A 21,665-nucleotide genomic window follows, 5' to 3' on the forward strand; every position below is an offset into this window, starting at 1 on the left:
TGGCAACCCTAGTGGCAATCAACATACTCATGAGTGATGTAGCTTTCTTTGCTGCATGTGATATGGTAATTACATGCAACATTCTACAGATACACCCACTTATTTTTTAGAGCGGTTCTGTTATGCAGTAAAACAAAAGAATTCATATATACTACATAGTGATTGCTTGTGATTTATAGACTTAAATGTAGCCATTACATCCCTTTTAATGAGAAAAAGCAGTCCAAGAAATAACGGTACACAATCAATAATTTTGAGCAGGCATTGTAACAATTTATTGTAAAAGGCACGTTCACACCCTCCACACAAAGTATCAACAGGGTCAAAAGATCAGACACAAAAAGAACAAAATTAGAAGGAAAACAAATGGAGCATCTCTACAGGACTATGTACAGAGCACACACCTTGCCTGGTAAACACTACCTTCAAGATATTTGGAGGGCTGTTATTATTTCGTTAACTTTTTTAATGGTGTTTTTTAATTGAGTGAATGTGGACAAAACTTGTATGAACATTTTAAGATGAAAAGAGACAGCACTGGTTCTTTTAATCAACTCCATTTCTTAGTCAATGGTAGTCTCAAGAGGCTACTTTGAGTGCCATCTGCCTTAACACTGGTAGAGGATCACTGGCAGGTAATGATTAACTCAGTTTGCGAATGATTTACATTTTTCCCTCTCCCCAAAATAGCAGGATGAAAGATTTAGCAAAGCAGGGACTGGCTGATAGTAATCTATTCCATGTCACAGGGGGGTAGAGAGCAGAGTCTAATTAAAAAAAAAAATACAATTAATGTGAAAAATCTAGTGCAGTTAGGGTTGCCACCTTTTCTGAAAAAAAAATACCGGCCTTCCTATATATTTATCTTTTTTTGCCTATTAATAACATTTGGATCAACCATCATTTTTACCGGCCAGGTGGCAACCCCAAGTGCAATGCTGATATGTTTGAGAAAATTCAGAGGATTCTCTCATTGGTTTTGAGCTTTTAATATACATTAAATGCAAGCTGTTGTTTGGGGACTGGCAGCCAAAGGGTTACCAGGCCTTGCTTTTAAGCCATAAAGCAGTCTTTAAAATGAGTTGGTGCCTTGTGAGCCCTATATGTTTCAGCTTGAAGGAAAAATGCAAACAGAGATACTTTGGGGAGATAACATCCCCTCTTTCCAACAGCCTTATCACTGCTGAGTAAGTTCAGCTAATGATTTACACACTTGCCAATTGTCGAGGTGCGTCAGGAAGCTGCTACAATTTAATGTAGTGTATGGTCACTAAACTGAACTAATGTACGAATATTGGAGGGCAAAAAAATTAATCAAAATCAGAGTGGCTTGTGCTTTTTCTGTTACAAATAACCAATTAATTTACAATAAGGTTTTTAGTTTACTCCATTTATAATACGTATGCATTTACATGTGTTCAAACTAATGTGCATTAACCCATTGGCTGCCGGTACTCTGCATTCTCAAACCAGTTTCCTCAACAGCATGTCTGGATAATGCACATTGTTGCACCTCTCTTATTCGGTGCTAAGGTCACTGCTACGCTGCACCTTTATCCGCCCCCAACTCTTTGCTTAATCAGACTTGTCACCATCATCATCAGGCCGCGGGTCCCCGTCATGGCCATTCTTGTCCTCCTTGGGAAGATGACCCTGAGAGCCTAGTGCTGACAGGGAGAGAAGGCCGCTGCTTGCACTGATGGGCAGAGATGGTGCTTGCAATCCCATTGGCAAAGAAGTGAGTGGAAGGGCCAAAGCCTGAAGTTGGGAGAGTTGATGCACCTGAAGCTGCTGCTGTAAAGAAGGGTAAGAGAAGCATGGAGAGGGAGGAAACGCGTCAGACAGGACTTAATACACTAAACATACACGAATGGGGCAATGGAGAAAAAGGTACAAGAGAAATGATGAAATATCCTATTTATTAAAGGAAAGCTTTACCTTCTGTGAATATTCCCATGAACAATAAGGGAAAAGCAAATATCAGAACTCAATCTTACTGTATTACAAGAAAAGGTAAAATTACTGGGGTAGCCAATTTATTAAAGAAGAAAAGCTACCAAGGCATTTTATTGCCAATAGATTAACCACAAGCTTCAATGCCATTTTTATTCTTTAGAATGCTTTTTCAAACCTAAGTAAACAGCTATATACACGCTCTGTTTGTTTAGGATAGCAGCTACTATATTAGCATAGTGTGACATCACTTCCTGACAGAGTTTCACCCTGCTCGCTCAAAGCTCTGGGTTCAGATTACAGCAGGGAGGGGGGAAAGGAGCAAACTGAGCATGCTCAAACCCAAACAATGGAGGATTAAGATGAAAACAGGAAGTCTGATACAGAAGCCCATGTATACACAATAGAAGGAAAGAAATTTGGTGTTTCTTTTGACAGAGGACTCAGAGCAGCATTACTTTGAGTGTTTACTAGTGTAGTCATATAGACCTTTCTGATAAAGTTTACTTAGTTTTAACCTTTCCCTCTCGTCGAAGTCCTCCCCTGTGACTTTAATAACTTACCTTATAACCCAGGCTAGTACTCCACTTCTTTAAAGGAGACATATTGTGTAAAAAAAATAAGGACGTACCAGTGTGTTATACTCGTATAGATATAGAAGAATTGTGCTTAAAAAGTAGTGTTTCAAGCTGATTTATTGAATATTTCTGCAAAAACCCTAATAATCCCTCCCTTAATTCCCAGGCTGTGCAGGGGAGCCGACGGCTCTCTGCACTGTAGGACAGGAACCAATCAGCAGCTAGCAGGACCTGATAGAAAACTGAAGCCTGTCTGTGCTTGTGTGACTGCAGGGCTGTGATTGGCTGTCCCCCTCTTACTGTGCTTCTGGCAGGGACCGTTGGAACACGCCCACCCCTCATTTGAAACACAGACAGGGACCAGAGAACATCTATAGGGAGCTCAAAAAAGGGGCCATTTTTAAAGATAACATTCATTTTAGCACCATGTAAAAGCAACACCTTATATTACTTATAATTGGCTACAAAATTAGGGTTTTGCACCATTAGGGGTTATGGCAAGTTAAAGCTTGGCACATGCACAGGCCCAACGTCATAAGTGGAGCACTGGTAAATGATTAGAGTCACTTGGGGGTGCCTAACAAACAGCTACATCTCCAAATATAGCCTTAGTTATTAAGTGAAAGAAATTGCAGCTTTCCCCTTACCAAATGCAACCTCTCAAACTGAAAGAATGGTATATCTTTGCCTCATCCAAAATTATCCTTAAATACAGCCTGTATGTATTTATGATTTTGAAGTATAAAGAAGTAGCAACATTTTCAACAGTGCCCTACAATGAATTATCCACTACATTAGTAGTAGTAGTAGTAGTAGTAGTAGAAGTACTAAGGACTATAACATTGTCTTGGCAAATGCAAGCAAATGGACAGTTGCTACTCATGTCTAGGTCTGCAGGAAGGGAATGTTCTGTGCACAAAATAAACAATGTCCTCATCCTGTACCAACTATTCAAAGAAAAACAATCTGTTGTTATAAAATAGGATATATCCCTCACACAAAGGAAGAAAAATAATGAAAAGTAAAGTATCATTCACCCCAATATACTGGCTGCAAAGGAATGTTTGCAACATAGGATTATATGAGCTTCTCTCTGAATAAATATCCATGTGTTCATCACCTCTGGCAGTGACCTGGGAGTATGGTTGCCTATGATATTGAATCTGTCTCTTTCACTTCCCCACCTCCCCAACCTGCTCTCCACTGTATATGTATATGAATACTGCATCCCAAAAGTGTTCTCACGTACACGGATGATGGAATTCAACTCTGGAGCAGTCACTTGCTTTGCTCGTTCAATCGCTCCCAGGACTTGCTGCTGGTGCTTTAGAAAAGATCAGAGGGGCAGAATTAGTATGTGCCAGTAGTTCATAATAGCAGCAATAGATGAAGCCTGCTTTGTCATTGCTTGCAGCCAATACTTTTCTAGGCAGACTTGTCATATATCATAAAATCAAGTTTAGCCAAAAATATCCCCATATTGCTGCTGCATTTTGCCCAGCTATTGCTTTTTGCTTGAGTCCCCTAAACTATTGTTCCTAAAAATAACATCCAGAAAAAAGGAACTTGCACTGCTGGTAAATTGGATACCTTCATATTGGAGTCACAAATATACATGGCATGGTCATTTCATACAAATTCCCGTTTTGGTTGCTGCCTTTGTAGTACAGGCATGGGATCTGTTATCCGGAAACCTGTTATCCAGAAAGCTCCAAATTACAGAAAGGCCATCTCCCATAGACCCCATTTGATCCAAATAATCCAAATTTTCTCTGCCATAATAAAACAGCTTGTACATGAGCCAAACTAAGATATAATGAATCCTTATTGAAAGCAAAACCAGCCTATTGGGCTTATTTAATGTTTACGTGATTTTCTAGTAGACTTAAGGCATGAAGATCCAAATTACGGATAGATCAGTTATATGGAAAACCCTAGGTCCCGAGCATTCTGGATAACAGGTTCAATACCTGTAACGATATAGGAGCTATTATCCAGAATTCTTGGTACCTAGAATCTTTCTGTAATTTGCATCACTATACCTTTTTGGATGATTGAGGATGATTTTGTCACCAATATGGATTCACACGCTACGGTTTTATTAAATCATTTAAAAAAAAAAAAAAAATAGAATTATTTTGACTTTATAAATGATAAACTATTTAAATTAACGGACTGTACAGGAGATGTCCTTCCTGTAATGCAGAGCTTTCTGGGATCCCTATAACTGTACCTGTTTGCAATTAAGTAGTATCTATCAGACTCGTACTGTGGCACTACAAAGTGTTGTGCAGCAGATTTGCTAATACCCCACTAATAGAAGCCCCTGAAAGAGTATGTTCACTGAAGCTCAGCACTAAGAGGTGGACAAAAAGGAAACACTGCTGTTTCTACCCTGCTTCTTACACTGCATTTTTCCCATAGACGTCTATGAAGTCTATAAATGTCTGAAGTGGTGTAAAATAATGGAATAAACGGCAGTATTAGAGGAGTGCAAAATTCAAACTTCTATATAGAGCAAGTTCTTTTTAATGGACAATTACAGTAATAGCAAAAATACACTTTTTTCAGTGTAAAATCATTATAAACAGTGTTCTAAATAGGTCCCAGAATTTAGGAGCCCAAACCTTTTGCAATATGTAATGCAAACAACCATATATTCAGGCTGCCTCCCACTGCATTCATCCTGTGGCTAGAAAAGTCTTCATTTCCATAAGTAAATACACTGAATAAAGGCCAGTCTGAGGCATAACAAAGCAGATACATTCCCTGCCATCTAAATGCAAATATCTATAGAATTAAAAACACTAATTAACCAGCATTTTACTAGCAACTGTGTCACATTATCCTTATGGCTACCCCCTTGCTTCTTGCATCTCTATGGAGTTTTTCTTGAATCTCTATAGAATTTTAAAAATTCATTTATCAATTATTATAGACATAGCCAACACAAAAAGTGGAGATAGTTTTTTTTGGAGTAAAAGTGGTGTTTAAGTGGTGTCAAATACTTTCTCCATATTCACAAATGGAAATCCGCCTAAAATCCAACTCAACCGGCACTTTTCATATTTTACTGAAAGAAAGACAGTCTACAGACACTTTTATGAATTTGTCTGTAAAGCTCATGTGTCAGATCAATTCTAAAATAATTTGCTTTGCTTCACCCAATCTTCATTTCACACCTCTTGTAGGTGATCCATTGGGGAAGAATTAGCATATTAATAGGGATTAGCATTTTATAGTCAGGGCACAAATTTCTGTCTAACCCTAAAGGTGTAAAAGCCTCATTAACAAAACAAGTAAAACACTGATTAAACAACAATTTGATACGTGAAAAGTTTTTAACTCATGCTTGCAATATTTTACTAGTTTTAGAGGCAATATTAGTCATTTAAGTGAAGATATTATTAAAAGGAAAAGTAAAGCCTCCCAGCCAATTTTTTAGTTTTAGCAGCACTTGACCTAAGATAATAAAACATATTTCTGATACAAATCCCTATATATAATTTTTTGTATTTAGACCCTTATAGCTTGTTACTGAAGTGGAATTACACAAACATGTAGGCAGATTTAGAAAGCCCAGGTTATCCCAAAAAAAATGATGTATAATTTTCCCAACTAAAATAAACTCGCTTCCCTGAAATTCCAATTTGATTGCGGACTGACAGGTTTAGTAAGACTAAAGACAAATTCAGAAACAATGTAGTTAAAATGTTCTGTGAAAGAAAATCTGAAAACAGTCTGTTTAAAAGACAAATTAGCAAAAGTGGAGAGGTTGGTGAATTTGGTGGGAAATCCAAAATTTTTATCTCCACCAGCTATGTATCTACTCTTGGATTTACCATTAAGGGCCCTTACTCACAGGCGTTTGAAGCTGCGATGACCTGTGTTCCGGCTTTATGCATTCAGCCGCAGGGGATCTCATGCGTAAGCGCCGAACATAAGTTGGGACGCAGCACGTTGCATTTTTCCTGCGTTCGGCTCTTACATGCGTCTGTGTGAGTACAGCCACATCGCGTCTCCTGCTGCGCTCCACTGCGGCTGAATGCATAAAACCGTAACGCAGGGGAGCGCAGCTTCAAATGCCGTGATTAAGGGCCCTTAGGAATGGGAAGAGATATTTTGATGCTACCCTTTACCACAGTAAATTAATATTTAAGGGAGCAGATTACATTTCTTAAAACAATTAAAAAAATATAAATTTTGCCTCAGACATAAGCATGAAGGGTGAGTTGTGTCCAATGATCACCCCATACACTGGCACCCTGCAATATTCCAGAACAAGAAGGATAGAGTGTTACCAAAAATAATCAAGGGATTATTTAGCAGCTTGGAACAGTTTTGTACTGTAGGTACAAACTATATAAAAATAATGGGCTGTTAACTCTTTCAATCCTGTGTGGCGGAGTGCATAAAAAAAGCCATGGCACAGAAATACAAAAATACCCACGTATAGGAGTCCTTAATGTCAGGTAGAAAAAATGCTTTGTTCAATTAAGCAGGTGAATTACAGTTAATTTGAAACTTACCTCCTGTGAGAGATAAGGCAACACCTGTGCACATATTCCATGTAACCGTTTTACTATTTCAGCCTAAGTGGTAAAAAAGGAGAGGAAAAAAAAGGTTAGGAAACAAAGCTAGAAGCTTGGAGTTATGGCTATAGTGTTCTCCACTATCTTTATCATAAAGCAGTAACAGAGCTTTATTTTGTTTCACGCTTACCATTGACTAGCTGAATTTTTTTAACTAGAGGTACAGAGCTCTGTATGAACAACCCCCTCCCTAAGGGGTATAATTCCTCTTTGATAAAATTGGCTTTTTATTTGTTATTTAAATCATATGTAACAGTATCCTGTTACATTTACAAAACCTTACATACACATACATTTCAGGCAACTTATGCTGTAGTTTTGCTTTAAACTTCCATGTGTTGCAAATGTTACAAAAGATTTGATAGCTTTGTGCATGTAATAGTAGATTGGCACTCGGTATCTGGCTCTGCAACCTTTATTTCTGCCAATGAGTCACCAGAAACAAATTTCTTTGATTCTTACATAATTTTTGCTATAATATGATAAAAATGGTCAGCCCACTGTGGCCATGTTCCCATTCCAACCTAATAAAGCCACAAGTCAGTCGCCCTGAGTTCTTCACCCGTTGCAGGATTCTGCCCCATCTTACAAGATCCACAAATAGGTTTATTTTCACTTAACATTACAAAAACAGTTGCTATATAGTACATTACAGCAAATAAATAAATTATTGAAGAAATACAAAATGTTTCTATAATAGGGCCACAAAAATAAAAAATATACTGCTTATTTTCATCTTAGACATGGAGGACTATGTCCTAACAATGTAATTCCATGGATATCAGAAAGATTCATGTACACAACTATGTACATGTAAGTGCAGTCCAATAATTCATACAGGTATGGGATCTGTTATCTCGAAATCAATTATCCAGAATGCTCAGAATTACAAAAAGGCTGTCTGCCATTGACTGCATTTTGAGGGGGGCCCTGCACCGCAGTCTGACCCTGGGTCCCATACCTGTAATTGGGAATTTTTTGGCAACACTACTTTAAACTGCCACTCCAGACCAAATTGTGGCATCACTGGGATGGAAATTTTTTAGTCAGCTGAGGTAGCATAGGGGCGGTAAAAGAACGGATTTTCTCACCACCAATATAGTTACTAAGCAACTGCTTACAGCAGCAAATTACAGTGTGCAGTGTTTACTGTTCCTTGCTGCAGAAATGAAGTGCAAAACCTAAAATATCTAAAACTAGAATGTGCCAAATGTAATGATTGCAATGTGTCTTTCAAACATTTGGCTCATTTTATACAGGCATATTAACGTTGACTGCACTTGCATAATGATTCACATACATTGGGGTATATTATCAAAACTGACATGTACGAGGGTTAATATTCATTAAAGCAATGACTATTCTGTAAATGATACCCTTATAAATGGTGCTTAGTGATGTCATCAGGGTGCTTAGTGATAACATTTCTGTCAGAGGACATGACAAAGGACAAGTGTTTGACAGTACTGCCAAAAAAGCCATATTAAAAATAAATGAATAATCCTCCAGGATATCACTTTCCAAGTATATATATGGTATCCCTAGGTATGCTTGTTTTGGCTGCAGGGGCCAATGTTTCATTAGTGAAATTGTTTGAAATTTTGTGGAATACCTTACTTTTTAGGGAAATTCTGTACATATTAAATTAAAAGAATGACTCATTTTAGATCCTATACTTTGTAATACTAATGCCACACTGGAGCTGGTCTCGGCCTGTGGAAAAGCATAGAATAAGCCCCAACACTGACATTAGCTTTTTTTCTTTGCAGCTGCTGAGATGTAGATTTTATTTTTGAACAAAGTTGTGAATTGCAGGGCATATTTGGAAATATAACATGTTCTGATCATTCAGAATAAGTTATGCTTACTTCTGGTTTGATGCTTTGAAAATAAATAAATAAATAAATCCCTGTGGGTATTTGATCTATACAAGTAAGTAATTGCCATAAAATTATACATTTGTTACTGGTGTGTTTGCAGGAATTTAAAAATCATTTCTGTTTTCATGCACATAAAAACAGTTTTCATTATATTTCTATGTAAAGAAAATGTGTATTTTTAAATGTATTTTGAGCCATGTATACAGACGTGGAATCACTTATTTAGAAAGCTTATGTCTTTACACGCACATAAATACAGTTTATACATGTATACACACTTATTATCTAGGTTAGCTAAAAATGAAATGCCATTAAACGGAGAGCTCAAAGCTGCTTGAAAAATTGGATACATATTTATGGTAAAATTAACAGGCAATGAAAGTTGTGGTGGTTAGGTCTAAGCCATTACTGAATTATGTGTGTGCATGCAAACTATTCTGTATTTATATAAATTGCCTTTGTTGGGTTTCTCCTATATTACAAACTCTAAATACATACAGAAGAGTTAACTGGCCCTGGATAAAACTGACAACAGTTGAATGTGATTGTAACAGGATTTTACTGTGTATAATCTCTTATAATGATGCTTAAATATACTGGATCTATAAAAATAAGAAAAATACTGACATGTAGTGATAAAGGCCTAAATGACAAGGCTAAAAGAGTTATGTGTGCCAGTGCCTAATTCTGTCTGCATAATACAGACAGCCATGCATTCACTTGTAGCACCCAGTAAGATTATCAGCCTAAATCCTTAGCATACCTGTTTGTGCATTTCAATGTTCAGTCCATATGACATCTCATAGTACTGGAGAAAGAACAAAGATCAGTATGAGAAAACAGCTCTGTAAAACATTAGTAATGATGAAATTGTTGACCACAATTAAACTTTGAAAGTAGTAAAATGGTGACAGATACGCAGTTTTAGCCCTATTCATTTATTAACTTCACTTGGTCATATATTAAGCTATTCCAGGGAAATCTGATGACTCCCACCCAATGCTACCAAGCACTGGTCATGCTTGTTGGAACCAGTTTCCAGTTTTTGATGCAATCAAAACAGTAGCAGCATGACATCTGAAGGAAGACTGCAAAGTTTCAATGTAACCACCAGACACTCTGGTTTAATTAGGATCAAATCTTACAGCAGATGATGCATTTTTAGCTGGACATACATATTAGAGCAAACATGTAGATCTTTGTCCGATTTAGCTTCTATATTCAGGGTTGAATCTGGCAGATTCCATCATTTGCCACCCCCCATGCCCTAGCCAATATTTGGATCATAAGGCTAGGGCAGATATCAACCTGCTGAAATCCTCAGGCTGATTTTAGCCTCTGACTGCTAGCGGAATCCTCTTCTCATCCGGAAGCCTTGTGTTGGCTCTGGTGTGAACACACAGTGAATTTTGGTGAAGAAATGCGAGACTTTGCATTTTGAGCAGAAATCCACAACTGGAGTCGACACAAGGATTCTGAACCCGAAGAGACAAGAGGATGCTGCTATTGGTTAGGGGCTGAAATCAGCCAGAGAAATTCAGCCCTAGATTCATGCAGAGGACTTTCAAATTTGCCAGATCTATCTGACCAATGTTTAGCCAGATATTGGCCAGAAAGTCCAATAAGCTGCTGAATTGATTTTGAGGTCCCCAGTTGGTAGACTATATCAATAAATGTGAAACTTTACAAGGCAGCTGACAGTATTAAAGGACCAATAACAAATTTTTTTTTTTTTTTAAAAATTAGTTTGTACATAACGATAAAAAAACCACCAAGACCCATTTAACTTTAAATTCGCAGTCTTCATTAAGAAATAACTTACCGATTCTCCGCTTGTGCTCCTCTTCAGAAACAGCGACAGGGCGGTGATCCATTGTGTGGCTATCGATTTCTCCTCCCTGCCTTCTATAGGAGATAGCCAGGGAGGAGAAATCAACACCGCATGATGGATCCTCAACCAGTCGCCGTTTCTAAAGAGGAGCGCAAGTATAGAATTGGTAAGTTATTTCTTAATAAAGGCTTTGCAAATTTAAAGTTAAATGTACGTTACTGGTCCTCAAGACCAAATGCTACAAAAAAGAAAACTAAACACAGTAACAGAGCACATCTTTTGTGTGTATATTAGAGGTGCCCATATTGTATAAACGGTTGCAGATTTGAATACAATGTGTGTGTAGTAAAAAATTAGCGGCCTTACTATATATTTATCTTTTTTCCCTATTAATAACATTAGGATAAACTATCATTTTTACCTGCCAGGCCGGTAAAATACCGGCCAGGTGGCAACCCTATAGTGTGTGGCTATCTGGGAATGAAAGCGTTAACCATGTGCTGCTCAGTCTCTGGGAAGCAGCCCCCCTCCTTGGCCTTCCCTGAGTCTGACCTCTTTGTCTTACAAGTCCCAGAAAGATTTTTAGGCAGATTTACACCCTGGCTTGGCCCTCTCCACCCCCTCTCCCCTCTCCATCCTGTAACAAGCAGCTGTCTGGCAGAGGGAATGAATGGCATAACCCCACAAGAGAGGGATAAGCCAGAAGACCTGCTAAGAGGGGAAGAGGAGGGGTAAGGGGCAGTGGGGAGGTAGATTTATTTTTTTGGCAGACAGCTCTGTCCTGTTCTAATCAACCTCCTGTTTTGCAGGCTTCCAAGTCTTGGAAAGCTTTTAAAAAGGTTTTGCCGCTTGTTCAGCTTAACCTCTACTCTTCCAGAGAGTCAGAAAACATACTGGAGAAGTGAAAACAAATCAATGACAAAGAACCCAGTCTGCAACATAAAAAAGGAAGCAGAGACATTGAAGAAAGCAGGAGTATGGGATGAGAATGGGAGCTTTTGTTTATTTACACATTGAAGTGTCTTGGTCCCTAGACGTGGATTTTAGGACGGAAGGATCATTACTGCAGTATTCAGACAGGAAGGTTCCTATAATTGCCCTCACGGGTTAATATGCAGTAGAAGTACTGCTGGCTGCTTAACCATCTGTAGCCACATCTCTGCAGTCATAATTAAAGAGCTAATTGCTCTGAATGAAGAGAGTAAGGGAGAGAGAGCGGGGGTAAAACTTTAGCTCCGAGGGGATTAAATAAAGAAAAGCCTTTAAAAAAAAGGCCAAATCTTTAAAGATAGTCTGTTAAGCAAGAATTGCCCAGGATTACATTTTGTAAAATCAGTGCCAGAAAGCATTAAAATGAGTCAGGGGTGGGGATGGGCGAATTTTTGTTGCCTTGTTTCGCCAAAAAAATGACGCCCATAGACTTGTATGGCGTTGTGCGTCAAAATAAAAGACGCGCGTCAAAAACATTTCGCCAAACAATTTTTTTGACACCCATAGGCTTTAATGGGCGTCTGCGACATTTCGCCGGTGGCAAATTTTTGGCGAAACGGGTCAAATTCGCCCATCCCTAGTCAGGGGAATCTGACCTTAGGCAGAGTCAGCTCTTGTAAGGCCCTTCTTTCTTTATTCCCACTCACTAAAAAAATATCCTGGAACTTTTTTATAATGTAAACAAAAATCTCTCCCCGCCTGATACATTTAGAAAGCAACACCACTGATTCACATGAATCTGTTTCAGTCACGCTCTTCCATAGTAGGTGTTTTGTGCTAAAGGCATTCAATGCCAATTTCCATATCTTTGTACAAGTGTTCTCAAAATCAGGCTTTGCCCATTTGTGCCATCATTTTATACAAAATGTTAATATCTAACTATGGAGGCAAATATATAACTAGATATGAGAAACACCATTCATTTAAAACTGCAGCATTCACAGTACCTAACTGTGAGTGATCAGGTAGTTATACAGTCTGTAAAAGTGGAGATGGGGACTTCCAAGCTTCTTTATAAAGTAGCCATAAAGATCTGCCATAAAACATTAAAAAAATATATCTTATAAAATGGAAATGGATGTGGTCCTTCAACTGATTCAAAAATGACAAAAAAAAAAAAAAAAGAAAAATAAACTAATTGTTAGTTTCTTGAGATTTTTCTTGGAAAACCTGCTGTCCTGTAGCTAGGGTTGCCATCTTTTCTGGAAAAAAAAACCGGCCTTCCTAAGGTGTCTAACTAGCTGACCAATGCCCCCAATCATCAGCTCAAAATCAGTAGCATAGTGGAAAAAACATTTGTTCAGCCAGTGGCCACCTATAATAACCAGAGTTGCTATACCAAAATGTAAGATGTGCAAGATGGTACAGTTATTTTATCATTCCTTTGAGAAAATGATAGAAGCCTAAAACAAAATATGTAACAGGAATACAACCAAATGTATCAAAGGAACAGACCTGGGTCTGGAAACAAAGATGCTACACATGTACAATTAAATTGGATTTCCTGGTAAATTTGACAGGATTTCCTGTGTATAAGCACAGGCCAAGAATTAGCTGATCCACAGGCCTCTGTCCACTCCTGTGTCTGCACTCACAGGTACTGTGTCAGCCTGGGTGCCGACACGCAGAGCGGATTTTAAATGAGACTGCGGACTTGTGCAATTATGTGCTGAAATCTGCTCTATGTGTCTGCACCCTGGCCGGAACACAGTACCTATACGTAGGCTGAGAATCCACTGTGTGCCACTAGCCTCCAAGTTCAATGCAGTTGTTGTATGCTATCAAATCTTGTCAGCAGCCCTCAAAATGTCAGCTTCTGCAAGCAACCCTACTTTGGGTTCAAGTGTTAAGTCAAGTAGCACAGATACAGTTAGAGAAACTTCTAAGTTAACGGACTGAATCTGTATCTTGAACAAATAAAGATCTGTCCACAAAATTCTGAGCAAACTGTGGATATAGTAAATGCCTAAGGAAGGGATTTCTTACAAATACTTGGACATACATTACTTTTTTTGGATTTTTAGATATGCTAATTAAAGTTACGTACCATGACATAGTGACGTTGCATCTCAGATTTCTCACCGGCCAACTTATCACACTCCAGTTTTAGACTGAAAGAAAGATAAATAAAATAGATATTAGACAAATACATAATCTTGTTTGCGCTTTATAGCAATGCATATTGCACCAAGGCAAGTAAAAGTAGCACTGAACTCTACTCTTGAAATTGTACTGGTTACAAACTATCACTTGAAAAAAAAAAAAAAAAAAGCTTCTGGTTTGTCTTAATATTTACTATGTTATTTTAATATTTACTATTTGACTACAAAAAGTTTTCAGTATGTCATTCTCCATACAATTTGAAGCGAATACGTTTATAGAATAGATTTACTGGTAACACAAGGCCCTACTACTGCTACAGAGCAGTGATCTCCAGCCAGTGGCTCCCTAACACGCGGATCACGAAACACTTGGATGTTTGTTTTTTAATTCCTGCCTTGGATGCAAGTTTTGGTTGTATAAAAAAACAGGTGTACTGCCAAACAGAGCCTCCTGTAGGCTGACAGTCCACATAGGGGCTACCAAATAGCCAATCACAGCCCTTATTAGGTACCTCCAGGAATTGCGTGCTTGTGTTGCTCCCCAACTCTCTGTTTGAATGTGGTAAAAAAAAGGATGGGTACCCCCTGCTATAGAGGGTAAAATAATGGCCCACATGAAAGTTAATTTCTCCTTAGCAATTCATCTCTTCAAGGGAAGAAGACAAAATACTACAAATCTCCCTCCTATTCATTGTGAACAGGAAAACAGTCACTGTACCTTGTCCTGCTTACTGGATGTGTAATTGCTCAAAAATATGAGGACCTGCATTTTTAGCAAATGTTGCCTAGAAAACAAGAGACTGCATTTTCAAGCAACCTAAAAAACTTTTAATTTTCTTTATCCATACAGTATTTGCATTAATCATGATATTTTGGCTTTTTCTTTCAGCAAAAATAGCATAGGCAATTTTACTGTACAGAACTATATGGCCACATTTTCATTTAAATGTAAAACTTGTAATTTTAATAAAAAAAATTAAACAATTCTGACTATTCAAAAATAAATATTTTCAATTACACCTTTGCGTCCATCTCCGCTAATTATTTCATCTTTATTGTTTGTTCTCGCCGTAATCAAATATTCCGATTGTTTATGGTTCCATTGTAGATTTGACTAGGGGTTTGCCTTAAAACTATTTTGCTCTCAGTAAGCTAAATCTATTATCGGCTGCTATACATTATCCAGGGGGTGCAGATTTTGATATAAGCGTTGTATTTATCTGAAGTGATACTTAATCTCTCATTTACCATTATCCAGTTCATTTTAATTCAAAACACAGTAATTGGGAGTGAATGTGTTTTTCCAGTAGGCAGCTATAGTTTGTTTTGCTGCTATAAGATAAATTGAATCAACTTTCATTGATATTTGTTTGGTACGGAACTGATTTATTAAGAATGACCAATTTTGTAGCTTTCCTGCATTGCCATCAGATATGCAACATTGTCACCAGATATGCAACATTGTCCCTCTTACTCCACATTTTCTGAAATAGAGTGGGCTACAATTTGGGTAATATTTATTCAGTTTGAGGCCCTGCAATTTCAAGCATTAGGAACTAGTCACTAAGTAGGACAAGGTATGGTTGCCACATGTCCCATTCAAACTCAGTGTGAGAGATTGGCAGCATTTAGTCACCCTCCCTTGAATATAAAAAAAACCAATAGGAGCAAAATGCTGCAAATCTCCCCATGCGCCTTCACTAAGGGTGATTGCCCAAAGGCAATTGGTTGACTTACTGGAAATAAGGGCTACTGGCAGGTGGCAAATTTGATGGTATTTCAGACGACTGGTCACCCATGTCACAGATTTCCCACGGGCAACATACTGCCCTGTGTGCCATCATGCTAAGGCAACATTTAATAATCACAAAATAACTGTGTATGGTACTTCCTGAGAAGCTTTGTGCATGGCACTGCCCGAAACTGTGTGGTTGAAAAACTGAAAAGGATGAGATGGTACTTATGCATGTTCCAAAAAGAGGGTTTGGATGACTGCATCATCTCTTATCAACCAAAACAGAAAATTTGGCTGGCAGGTGTCTGGGGCTAGCCACCTTGGGGAAAAAAAAAAAATGAATTGGACCACAAAGCCATACAATCCAAACTAGGGATGCACCCATTGTGAAAGATTCGGCCAAATACCGAACCGAATCCGAATTTGTATATACAAATTAGGGGTGGGAAGGGGAAAACATCTTTTACTTCCTTGTTTTGTGACAAAAAGTCACTCAATTTCCCTTCCACCCCTAATTTGCATATGCAAATTAGGATTTGGATTAGGTTCGGCTGGGCAGAAGGATTCGGCCGAATCCTGGTGAAAAAGGCCGATTCCCGAACCGAATCCTGGATTCAGTGCATCCCTAATCCAAACACAGAGTAGAAAAAGGGATGATACATTAGGTGGGGCAGTTTTGGCAAAGCTACAAGTAAAAGAAAACACTGAAACTTGATATAAATGGGAAGATCGTAAAGCATGGCAAGACTGTAAATGTGAGTTTGATCTGCACTGCTGCAATGGTAAGGGTGAATATTACAGAACCCCACAGCAGAATGGGAGTGTAACAAAATCTTTTCAGCCTTTAGAGGTCTAGATTTGTGAAATAAGTAAGGCCATGGGTGATGCTTTAATTTCTAAAGACATGCCTGGTAGCAAATTGTTCAGCAGCCCTAACCAGATTATATTAAAATGATGTCAACAATGCTGCTAGAGACCATCACAGATTTGTCCTACCAACACTGTGTGTACAATAGGCTAGAAATAGACTGTGTAGTAAGTGGCAGTATTAGGGTAGGACTGCACGAGCGATTTTGTCGTGATCCGACGCGATGTGACAAAAATAAGGTAAGAGATAGAATTGTTGCAGCGTTGATCCGACGCGTCACGACTGTCGGATGCAGACGCATACCTTTAAGGTAGCCACACAAAAGCCAATTAAAAATGACAACCTGACCTAGTTGACTGCTAATTGGCCCGCGTATGGGGACCAATGATGGGCCTGTTTGACCCATATATAACTGAAAATCTTCTAGATGTGTCGGGCAGGTTTAAAAATCCAGTCAGCCAAGGAGTACATTGCATGGCCCTCAGTATGGAACTTAAGCAATTTCATACCTGTGATATTGTGCCTGCAGCAGTTGGAATTCATCCTTAATTCTATCACATGAATCTGAGGTTGTGAATTTGAGTTGCTGGGGCATATGTGACGAGCCCTAAGGAAAGAGAACAAAAATAATACAACCATCATAATACAGTATTGTACTGAATATACTTTATGCTTATTGTTTAAATAAGGACATATCTATATATTTTTTCTTGCACAAAACAGGAGAAAATCTGAAACTAAAGTAACATTCTATGTCCTGCCTCATAGGCAAACAATCAACACATATCATCATAACATAGTGCAGCTTCTGTATAATGAGCTACCCCTTATCTCACAGTGTAACAGGCTGCAGCTAGTGGTAGAGAGAGGTTTATTAATACAAAGGGCTTTTCAGTGAACTAGTATTTTATTCTGATTATGATTATAAAAAGTAGAAAAGGGTATGAAAGGGCTCTACAGCACCTTTCTGTTTTTGTTTGTTTTAAAGTTGTCACAGCTAAATGGCTAATGTGTTATCTAAAGCAGGCCACACATGGCAACGACTGCCATATCGGCTGGAAATTTACTGACCAGTTTTGAGCCTCTCATATAACAGAACAGTGGCTTGGGGGTCAAAAAAAAAAAAACACATGGGTGGCCAAATCAAGAAAAGATCCACTTGTTTGGTGACCTCACAAATTGAGAGGATATTTCCATGTATGGCAAGCTTTAGACACACAATGCATGGCTGCACTCATTTCTCCAGTCTGCAGCAGGTATCTTCATTAACTAATAATTAGCTATTTATGTTAGGATAAGTATACCTATCTGATTTCCAAGGGATGAGGTGGCAGCCAGAACACTGCTTGTAATCATTCTGATTATTGGGGGAGGGTCAGTTTTGTGAGTTGGTACATACCATAATACATGGATATCTTAATATGCATTGCCAAAATGGGGGAGGGTGCAATTGGTTCGGCAAATCCCTAGAGATTCCAATAGCTAATATTCCTGAATGTTTTGCATTTTCACTTTCCAGCTTTTAAGTCCTGATTTTGCTCTATAATGTGCCCAGGTCAGAAGTTAGGATCACAAAAAGAGAAAGCAAGATGGTGGAGCTCCACACAGCATTTCCCTTAAATGCAAATTTAAGGGAAAAAAAAATCAACACCAATAATTGGGGTCAACAATATAATATTACCCCGGCCCTCAGCAGTCATTAAACCTTTTAATTGTCCTTTAAAATGTATTTCGATAGCGGCAACACATTGCTCTATAATACTTGTTATTGCCTCAAAAACATAGGGCGGCTGGCAGTGCAGGAGACAGCTAAAATGGAACCACTATAAACCGAAAAGTCATTTTCCGAGAGACTAAGCCCGTTGTGCTTGGTGCTGCCTGTGTCGGACCTATTCATACGGCATTTCACTTCTATTTAAGAGGTGCAACAAAAATGCTACCCCTCGTGTTTTCTTTTAGTATCTCCAGCAGATGAACATGTTATATACACACACACGTAACACACGACACAGTTGTACATTCCCTTCCAACCCTGGGCCGTGGCCTTCTCACCGAGTGCCGGCTGCTGCTTTGAGGAAACATCATATCCAACCCAGGCCCCGGTGTATGGCGCTACGCACAGGCTCACGATCCAAGTCCAGGCTCCCTCTGCGCTTTATCCAGGGCTCAGTGTACTTTAGGAAAGGCTTCCCTGTGCTTCTCAATCGGCTCCACTGCTCTAGGCCCGGATATGTGATCTGCAATCCCAGTTGATGTTCTGGCCGTGTGCTGTCAACCAGGGCCTCTCCTGTACCTTTGGCCTCGTCCTTTCTTGATCTCTAACCCGGTAATGCTCCCCCACCCCTAAGGCTAAGGCCTGCCCTGCTCTACTACACGCTCTTCAAGCTCTCGACCCTCTCCGGAACCTTTTGTTTAATGGCGTCTGTGCTTAAACAGATACACAGCTCCCTCTACAGGTCACAGTTGAAATGATTCCATTTCCTATATTGAGTCCTTTTCTAAAATTGCTGAAAAATGAAAGCAGAGGTGAGTGATCCTGATTCCTGAGCATTGGCCTTGCATGCAGCTCTAGCAGCAGCATTTCCCTCAATTTCAGAGACTGCTTTATTATCTCTATTATTTATAAGAAGGATATTTTTGTCTCTGGATATTATAAGGCTTTTAAAAGTACACAGCACATTCATTGAAAGGGCACCCAAAACTTATAGAAGCCCAGTGTCGGACTGAGACACCAGAGGCCAACCAAAGAACCATAGACCAGGGGCCCACACTCAGTACTATAATTATTCTTCTACTCACTCAACCTCTATACTCCTAGTCTCTATTCTTTACATACTAGAATCTATTATTCCATATATTTAACCTCTTTGTTCTCAAAGAAATAGGAAATAGCCATGAAATAGGCCAAATCTTTAGCAGCTCAAGGGCCCCTGACGCATGGGCCCACCGGGAGTTTTCCTGGTATTCCGGTGGGCCAGTCCGACACTGCAGAAGCCAATCTGGTTATCAATGTACTGTATAGTAGAATTATATAATAATTAAGGCCATACTGGGCCCTCTACGTTTCTAAGTTGCACCACATTCTTGACCCTCCAGTCACAGATTCTCCTATTCTAATGAACATAGTTTTGCTCAAGAAGTTCACACTAGGTATGTACTGAATCCACTATTTTGGATTCGGTCGAACCCCCGAATCCTTCTCAAAAGATTTGAATACCGAACCGAATCCTAATTTGCCTATGCAAATTAGGGGTGGGGAGGGGGAAAACATTTTTTACTTCCTTGTTTTGTGACAAAAAGTCACGTGATTTCTCTCCCTGTATGCAAATTAGTTTTTGGATTTGGTTTTGCCGGACAGAAGGATTCGGGCGATCCTGCTGAAAAGGGCTGAATCCCGAACTGAATCCTGGATTCAGTGGAGGCCCAGACTGGCAATCTGTGGGTTCTGCCAAATGCCAGAGGGGCTGCTGTAAGATGCCATAGACACTCACTATTTAGTGGGCTGGTGGCGGGCTGTTTCAGCCTCTGTGTGGCCTGTTGGGGCCTCTAGTTACCTGAAATGCCAGGGCCTATTATGATTCTCAGTCCTGACTTGATTCAGTGCACCCCTAGTTAACACCTTGGTAACTTTGGTGTGCCATGGACAATAACTTATTTACCTTTTAAAGGAAAACTATACCCCCAAAATGAATACTTAAGCATCAGATAGTTTATATTAAATTGAATGACATATTAAAGAATCTTACCAAACTGGAATATATATTTACATAAATATTGCCCTTTTACATCTCTTGCCTTGAACCACCATTTCGTGATGGTCTGTGTGCTGCCTCAGAGATCACCTGACCAGAAATTCTACAACACTAACTGTAACAGGAAGAAGTGAGGAAGCAAAAGGCAGAACTCTGTCTGTTAATTGGCTCATGTGACCTTACATGTGGTTTGTATGTGTGCACAGTGAATCTTACGATCTCAGGGGGCGGCCCTTATTTTTTAAAATGGCAATTTTCTATTTATGATTACCCAATGGCACATACTACTAAAAAAGTATATTATTATGATAATGGTTCATTTACATGTAGCAGGGTTTTACACATGAGCTGTTTTATTCAGTATCTTTTAATAGAGACCTACATTGTTTGGGGGGTATAGTTTTCCTTTGTCGCCAAGGCAGGATTTGTATACCAAGGGCCCCTAGGCCGACCCCTGTCTGTCTCTCCCCCCTCCTTTCCCTGAAACCATCTGCATTTATGTATTACCTAAGCCCCCCCCCCTCCTCTGGGGCCCACAGACCCTGGGCCTCATTTATTTGACCAAAGTAAAACTCTTAAGGTATAAAACAAACAAATAAAAAAAATCAACCCAGCAAACAATACAGAAATAGCTTAGAACTAACAGTGCTGAATTTTGCTCGGCACCTAGGACACGTTCACTCATTATTACAATACTTTTCTATACTGGACCATTATTCAAGAGGAAAAGGCTCCATTTCTTTGAGTGATGAAATATTGGACTGCGATGCCAGGGTAACGCCAGAAAACCTTAGACCATGGGCCCACCAGAAAATCTTAGACCACGGGCCCACCAGAAAACCTTAGACCACGGGCCCACCAGAAAACCTTAGACCACGGGCCCACCAGAAAACCTTAGACCATGGGCCCACCAGAAAACCTTAGACCATGGGCCCACCAGAAAACCTTAGACCATGGTCCCACCAGAAAACCTTAGACCATGGGCCGTCCAGAAAACCTTAGACCATGGGCCCACTAGAAAACCTTAATCCATGGGCCCACCAGAAAACCTTAGTCCATGGACCCACCAGAAAACCTTAGATCATGGGCCCACCAGAAAACCTTAGTCCATGGACCCACCAGAAACCTTAGACCGTGGGCCCACTTTCCAATAATGATACAGAGCTAGATACTGACTCTGAAATGTGATTTAGGGCTAAACTACTGTACATGGAGGATGGTGTTGGATTAACAGATCGCATCCTACAAGATGTAGTCGCGTGGGTCAAAATATAATGTGACTGATATAAAACTCTGATGTGTAAACTGCATGGAAGATTTGCTATCTAAAGCAACATGCCTGTTGGATGAGAATGTGGCATGTTGCGTCTTTACCAACAAAATA

At 39.3% G+C, this 21,665-nt stretch overlaps 1 protein-coding gene across 2 annotated transcripts; it reads right to left on the reverse strand.

The window, feature by feature from the left end:
- Positions 1-248: 248 nt before the first annotated feature.
- tle5.S (TLE family member 5, transcriptional modulator homeolog) lies at positions 249-18,975 on the reverse strand. Of its 2 annotated transcripts, none has more exon segments than NM_001090063.1 (7): positions 249-1,791; positions 3,781-3,855; positions 7,061-7,123; positions 9,767-9,811; positions 13,872-13,935; positions 17,039-17,136; positions 18,582-18,919. In NM_001090063.1, coding segments are annotated over 7 exon segments (594 nt in total). In that variant the 5' UTR covers positions 18,615-18,919; the 3' UTR covers positions 249-1,575.
- Between the last annotated feature and the right edge of the window lie 2,690 nt (positions 18,976-21,665).

Source organism: Xenopus laevis, chromosome 1S, assembly GCF_017654675.1.
Source record: "Xenopus laevis strain J_2021 chromosome 1S, Xenopus_laevis_v10.1, whole genome shotgun sequence".
NCBI classification, from domain to species: Eukaryota; Metazoa; Chordata; class Amphibia; order Anura; family Pipidae; genus Xenopus; species Xenopus laevis.

Bases quoted from the DNA above. Each gene is read 5' to 3' on its own strand.
- tle5.S (XM_018239816.2), bottom strand. From the start codon at position 18,614: ATGATGTTTCCTCAAAGCAGCAGCCGGCACTCG. The intron at 9,812-13,871 runs GTACGTAACTTT...TTCTTTCTCCAG, and splicing joins TGCAACGTCACTATGTCATG to TACTATGAGATGTCATATGG. The intron at 7,124-9,766 runs GTATGCTAAGGA...TTTACCACTTAG, and splicing joins ACATTGAAATGCACAAACAG to GCTGAAATAGTAAAACGGTT.